Below are 6986 nucleotides of genomic sequence, written 5' to 3' on the forward strand. Positions count from 1 at the left end.
GTGGGGCTATTTTATCTGCAACCCACCCTGTATTTGAGCACAGCACAGAACGCTCGTTGTAGTGGCGTAGCCCTTGCATTTCGGAGTAGCGCATTTCGGAGAGGAAAGCGAGGGAGGAACTCTTCCCCATGTAACATTCCCATAGAAGCGCTCTCGAAATATTTCGCTGACTACGCCACCGGCTCTTTGCCCGCTATGTTAGTGCCACGGCCTTACAATTTTGACTACATTGAAAGTCCCGAAAGGCCCAGTGCTTTCAAACTATGTAATCCATCACTAACGACTATCTATCTCATCACTGTACATCATTGTCAATACAGTTAATAAAGCGAGATAAAGCGATTATTAGAAGAAAAACGAGTACGTGGTTGTCAGTAACCTATTTTATTTCGCATTACAATCAGTTCATTGATATGCAGCCTAACTATATAACGTTTCTTATGCACATTGTGCAGCTCTTGTAGACAAAGTATGCCCGTGGTCATCTGTCACAAACAACTCGACGCACGGACACGCAGCGGTGAACTGTTTGATTGCGCGAAGCTTCTTGCTCTTGAGGAGGAGGGTTGATGGCAATCGTCGGTGGAGGGGAGACGGAATATGGCAAGGAAGAGTACGGCGAGAAGGTGCCACGAGGTGATGCGGTGTACATAGGGGCACCATAGGCCACAGGGTAAGGGGTCATACCGAAGGGTGAAGGAGGCTGTGATGGCTGGATGATGTAAGGGAAAGCAAACGTCCCCGAAGGAGGGTAGCCTGTGGCATAGAAGTTGACGTTGACGCTCGAGAAGGCAGGTTGTCGGTTCTCAGCCGAGTCTAATATTTAATCACGGTAAACAGGTAGGCAACGGCAGATATGGACAACCCGTAAATAGACTTCGTGCGAACGAGTAGAACACTGATTCCTCGCATAACGCGCTTCTAAACTGCCATCATCATGCCAATGACATCGCTCGCTTTGATGACAACCGTAGGTATTTAGGTATTTTTAATTCGAATATCAAAAGCATTGTTGTTGCGTTTTAGCCCATTACAGGTGCACCGTTACTAAGGCATCGCCTACTCACGGGGACTGAAAAGAAACATCGAAATGAAAATGATTGGTTGAGGACGGAAGGGCGTATACCTTTTTGCGACGCTTGTGTCGGTTATGTCAATTGTCACAAAAAGACATACGCAACACGCTTTCCACAGACCTGTAGTGATAACTGCAGCGCTCTGTACAATGCCTAACTTCAGCGGCCAAGCATTGCATCGGTTGTGGTTCTTTTTTAACAGCGTTGCCCATAACTTACCAGAAGGCATAGCAGATACGTTGGGGTGGCCAGAAGGTACTCCGGGTGACATCTGTGACAGCTGAATTGGAACGTAATTTGGGGCCGGTGCCGGTGGAAACACAATGATCGGCGGCGGCGGTGGCAGAAGTGGGGGTGACGACAGAATTATCGTCGGAGCTGGAGGAAAAGTAGGTTGTTCGGTGGGACGCGGCTCACGCAGGATAACGAACGTTGCCGCCGACATCGTACTCTCTGTCCCTTTTGGATGCGGTGCAGGAAAAGATGTTGAGCTGTCAGCTTGTACCATTGCATCTTTCGGTTGCGTCTTTAGTGCTGTTGGCAAACTTGATGGTCTTCGCCGCGACTTCGTCCTTGTGCCCTTTCTTCCATACTTTGTTCGCCTCTTTCTTTTCGTTCTCTGACCTAGCAAGATGGCCGCTAGGAGGAAGGCAAATATGGCGGCAAGGAAGCAGACGACAACAGCTACGGCATGGGCTACCCAGTGGCCGAGAAGGTCGTCGACGAACATTGCACAGAGTGTTGTCATTCCCGACGTTATGACGTTGTTCACCACTACGCAATTACCGATAGGGTAGTCCGTGGCGTTGCTGGAAGCTCGCTTGGTGCCAGCACTGTCCGTTCCGGAGGTCCCTGCGAAGTTAATAAGGCAAAATAGGGTGTTGTGTTCAACCGAGCGTCGGAAGGTAGAGGCAAAGGCGCGAGGGCCTCGCATCCGTTCATGTGTGGACATAGGAAATGTGTCTGGTATATTTACCGGGAGATTTTTTTTTTACGATATTTCATGTTCAGTTATATGGACTGTGCATTCTGCAAGAGTAAGACCAGCCTCGATGGGTTAGTCGGTAGCGTGTCTGCCTGCTGCTCGTGTTGCGGGACCGATCCCAGCCGAGGGTCCCAGCAACTTGGTGGCAGGGTACAAGTTGCTTATGTGTGAGCAGTCTTTCTCGAAGGACGTTAAATACTGTGTCGCGTGCTGAGCTTTTGGGCGGACCATTAAGAACCCTCAGAAGGGCAAAATTATTCGGCAGACTGATCGGCGTCACACTCTCAGAAAAAAGGGTGGAGCAGTTATACCTTACAGGGGTAATATTTGTCGCGTATGGTTGTGCACTCTTAAAAATGAACTTCACCGCATAGCACGCTCCTAGCCAACCATAATGTCGAATGATGTCGTTATCTGCCCTGATTTGCTGAAAACGGGAGGCGCACGCCTTTTTTGTGACACTTATGCTGTTCATAATTCACAATTTGATAGAGTTGAATTTCGCTCGAAGCTAAAGGGTTGAACATGGTCGCGCAAGAATTGGTCTTGATGGGATTACGATGATCCCTGAAAGGGACGCGACCTTTGATCCTACTTTACTGTCAATAGGAGGCCGCGAACAAGTGCCCATTCCTGGAACTCAAACCCTCCCCTTCCGATTTGTTTCGGTTTCAGTTTGTCTACCATCGTCATGATGACGTTCCTCGGGTACAAGTCAATTATAAGCAATGTCGCCAAGGGTTATACGAGTGTCGCGTTCAGAACAATCAAGATAGCGGGGTTGCCAAGAGAAGTTGGGATGCTACTCCCCTGAGACACGCAACACTGAAGCGACTGCTATTACCGAACTGCTCAGTACAATCCCACTATACTCAATCGCGTTGAAGTTTACCATCAGGACTGAGTGTCCTGATGGTAAACTGTGTGTCCTTGTCCTGTAAAAAGTGTCCCGATGGATGTCTTGATATGTAGGCGAAACAATGTTCCATCTGCATTGAATAATTGGCGGTCATAGTGTACCGGCACTGTTAGACTTTTACAGGGTAACACCCTGTAGATCGACGCCAGTACATTGTCTGTCCTCAGGTGTGTGTCATGTCACATCCCACGTTAGCGTTTAAGAACAGCTGTAATCTATACTTAAATATGAACTCACCGTGCTGAGGTAGCTGTAGAACAGAGATGCCTGGTTCGCCACACTTGCGTATCACTTCGCTTGGCACCAGTCTGGAGTACGGCTCACGGCGAGAGTCGGTTGGCCAGAGGCGCTGCATACCATCATCCAGAACAGCGTAGTCGCCAGTATAGAACGGCCTGCAGATATAGCTGTGCCCCAATATACACTCGGGGATCAGACTAGCCAAGAAAGGCAACGCCGAAGTGCTATAGATCAACAAGAACACTCCAGCTGTTACGAACAGGACAGCTATTTTCATAACTGCAATTTCCCGATGCATATTCCGTTTACGCTTCGTATTACCCAGCACGACACAGCCGAAAAAGCAAGCTGCTACGGAGACAAGCACAGCAGGAACCAGCGGGATGACCGCAAGCATGTTGATGTCGACGCTGCTCTTTACGTCGGCGAAGACGTGGAACTTCTCGTCGAAATGCGAAAGGTTGGCGCGAATGAGGTTCAAGGAGGCTTGAGTGTCGGTCATGTCGGCTAAGATGCGCTCTTGGATGAGGCTCTCGTTCCCCGGGTCAGCTGCCACTTCGCTGCGGATCATGTCTCGGGAGGTTCGCACGACGTATGACGACAGCGTCTCAAATATCCACGAATAGGTGTCGGGCATTTCTTCCTTTAGCGTGCGTGCCATGTTGGAACGTGTGCCGAAGATAGAGATGATAAGCATTAGAAGGGCTCCCTGCGTAGTACATGACATGTTTCAGTTCTCAACGCTCCATGGTCAGGCTCGCGAAAATCTTATGCGGCTTCAGCTTTTGGTAAACGCTTACACATGTTCATTACGCGTAAAACATCCGTCAATCATACGCGCACATCTATGACAGATGAGAACGGGCTCGACATCCATTATTTCTTGGAGTTCGACGCCATTGTCATGCCGAGATTGGAACACAAATCGAACTAACCCCGAACACCCACAGGGAACACCCATGTCTCTCTGCGACACCTATAATCAGAAAAAAATGACAGTAATGTTATCGGGCTGTTGGCAATGCATGATGGGACATGCTGTCACACATCGCAGTTAGCAGAATGCTGCTGAAGCTGGCGTAGCAGCCACAAAGGGGAGCTCTGCGTTTAGCACCGGATACGTGTCCTGGATCCCTCGCCATGCCAACGTTCTGCACGTGCTGTCGTGGCCTGACGTGTCTGCAGAACAGGTCGCGGAACAAGAGAACACAGCATTGTCGCCTGCGTTGATTGAAAATGAGGCGCAACTGCTTGCTCACCGTAAGCGGAATTGAGTAAGGACCTGCGGCAGCCTTGCAAGACACGTCTACAGTCTTAGAAATGAACTTCACCGCATAGCACGCGCTCCTGGCCAACCATCATGTCGAATGATGTCGACTTCATGGAACGGATGCTTTTTCTGCTCTCGAACATATATAGTACATAAGGAGAGGAAGTTTGGTGCCTTGTCTTTATTCGCTGCCTTTAAGGTATTTAGGACTATTAACGATGAAAACATGGATATTACTTTGATTATGGTGCAAATAATATTCATACAATACAATAACTTTGAAACGTCCAATGTACGGTGAACGCGATGTGGGTGAAGGCTTGGATAGTCAAAACCTGAGGACCTAAATTATGGCGTCAAATCTGCTAGAGGCAGTGGCACGCTCCTGCGGATGACGTCATGTGAATAAACCGTATTGCGACTTACCTGACAGAATATGAAGCCCACGGCCAATACTATGAAGGTTGTTGTCGCTGCGACAGGAAGCATTTGGCTCAGATACCATGCTCCTGGAGGACCCAACAGCAGTAGCGCCAACGCTAGAATGAACAAGATCCAGATAATGAGTGAGGCGCTCTGCGTGCTCTGGCCGTCGTCCTGCAAGGCCTCGTCCAGAACTGCAGCCGATGGTTCCGCTGCTAATGCTTCCAGCAGCCTGGCATCCTTGGGAGCATGCGCTACCATGTTCACAATAGACTTTCCCAGACGGCAAAGGAAAGGGCTGTATCCTCCGGGGCTGACGTCGAATGTGAGCAGGGTGATATTGCTGCCTGCGGGCACAGCATTTGTTGCCATAATCGAATGGTTCACATACCGAGTCCCGTCTTCCTTCTTCTTCTTCTTCTTCTTCGTCCAATGAGATGATGGCCGTGACAAAAGGGGCAAACGATGTTTGTCTATGTCTATGTCTGTGCAGTAATGGTAGGGACTAAGGACTAAGGGACTTCCTCTTCCCTGCACGTGTTTATAAACTGGTCTTCCAAAAACTGCGCAATTTTTCGGCTTTTGTGGTGTTTTTATTGCGACTCCCGTTCATAAACCAGGACAAACCCGCCGCACGTAACACACCACAACAAACTGTATACGTTGACCTTCGGCAAATAGTTGATCGATTTTCACGATACCGGTATCTTTCCATAGCTTTTCGGTATTCACATTGAATGGATCGAACAAATTGCTGGTTCAAATTACAGAATCAAGCAATCTAGGAAAAATGTGCTTAACCTATAAGTTGTTTGATTTCATTGATTCTGGGCGTTAGGGGCTCACGTGTTTGTGTGGCACATGTTTGTAGCCTGCCTCGATTAATTATCGTTGTTTACGTAATAATTACAAAAGTACATAAGAAATGACCATAGTGTAGCGACGACGACGGCAAGAGGCCTATGACGCGCAATGTCTCATTAAACCATTGCGATCATGACGCTCTGCTGCTCGTAACATTTTGATGGAGGTGCTGGCTCGCCCCGACGGAACTGCTGCTGCCATAGCCGTCGACACCCCAGCCCCGACATGCCGACAGACCTATGAGACCGAAGATGACCCGACCTGACCAGAAGCCCCCAGCCCAGTTGAGAACCGACGCCCGTGACAGCAGCACCCCGTGATGGCTCAGCTCCAGCCCTCGGAACACCTTCCTTCCAGCGAGCAGCACGGCGTCCCCATCGCCCCATCACCCACATCGTTGCCGAACATCATTCCTAGCCCCGTGCCTTGTCCACGTCGTTATTGCTCTACACGTCGTCCACGTCGCTACCATCCTTCAACCCGTTAGCATCCACGCCGTCGACGTCACCTTCCACCACTGTCTCTTGACCATTGCTCATCTCCGTTGTCGCGTCACCATCTAGCGTGCCCAGCGAATCACGTCTTCGGAGGGGGGGTTGAAAGACTATATGAGCGCGGGTGACCTAGAGAGCGAGCGCGACGCCTCTGTTGCGCACGCCTTTCGAAAATCGTCTCGGAGGACGGGGGACGTCGTGACGTATGAACTCCCCTGCACGTGACCAGTGACGTACAGCGGCACAGCTCAATCATTTATATGCGGCGCGCGAGCTGCGAAAACAAAACAAAGAAGAAAAAAAGGCACAGGCTCTTCTCCACGTCGCGGCCGTCCGCGGCTGCTCTCTCCGTCTGTTTCTGTATAAATTCCATTCCGCAGCTATAACGCACTGGAGTCACTATATTGGGAGCAGAGTAGCGACACTGAGCCACGCCGGCGAGCGAGACCGCCATCTTGGGTCCGGCACGACTGCGTCGACCAGCAATAGGACGCCCTTCTCCGCCGGAAAACTGCGCGCAGTATAGAGCCAGCTCGGAACCGAGGAAACGGGTTTTGGATGGATGTGACTCAAGATGGGGGACGGCGCGTTCTTGGAAGGAGAAACCACGTGACACGATCGGGCCCAATCGCGGACACCGAACGGTGGCTCCGGTACGGAAAAGGAATGCGATACTCTGTACTCCTATTTAGTGACTCTCTAGCGCACCGTAGAG

The 6986-nt window shown here is 50.2% G+C and overlaps 1 protein-coding gene across 1 annotated transcript; it reads right to left on the bottom strand.

The window, feature by feature from the left end:
* Positions 1–374: 374 nt before the first annotated feature.
* LOC135369515 (uncharacterized) lies at positions 375–5309 on the bottom strand. The gene is made up of 4 exons (XM_064603098.1): positions 4917–5309; positions 3218–3929; positions 1296–1928; positions 375–756 (listed from the first exon to the last, which is right to left on the bottom strand). The coding sequence occupies exons 1-4, from the start codon at positions 5283–5285 to the stop codon at positions 482–484; spliced, it is 1989 nt and encodes a 662-aa protein (XP_064459168.1). The 5' UTR covers positions 5286–5309; the 3' UTR covers positions 375–481.
* Positions 5310–6986: the final 1677 nt, after the last annotated feature.

The sequence above is a fragment of the Ornithodoros turicata genome, chromosome 9 (genome assembly GCF_037126465.1).
Source record: "Ornithodoros turicata isolate Travis chromosome 9, ASM3712646v1, whole genome shotgun sequence".
Taxonomy (NCBI): Eukaryota; Metazoa; Arthropoda; class Arachnida; order Ixodida; family Argasidae; genus Ornithodoros; species Ornithodoros turicata.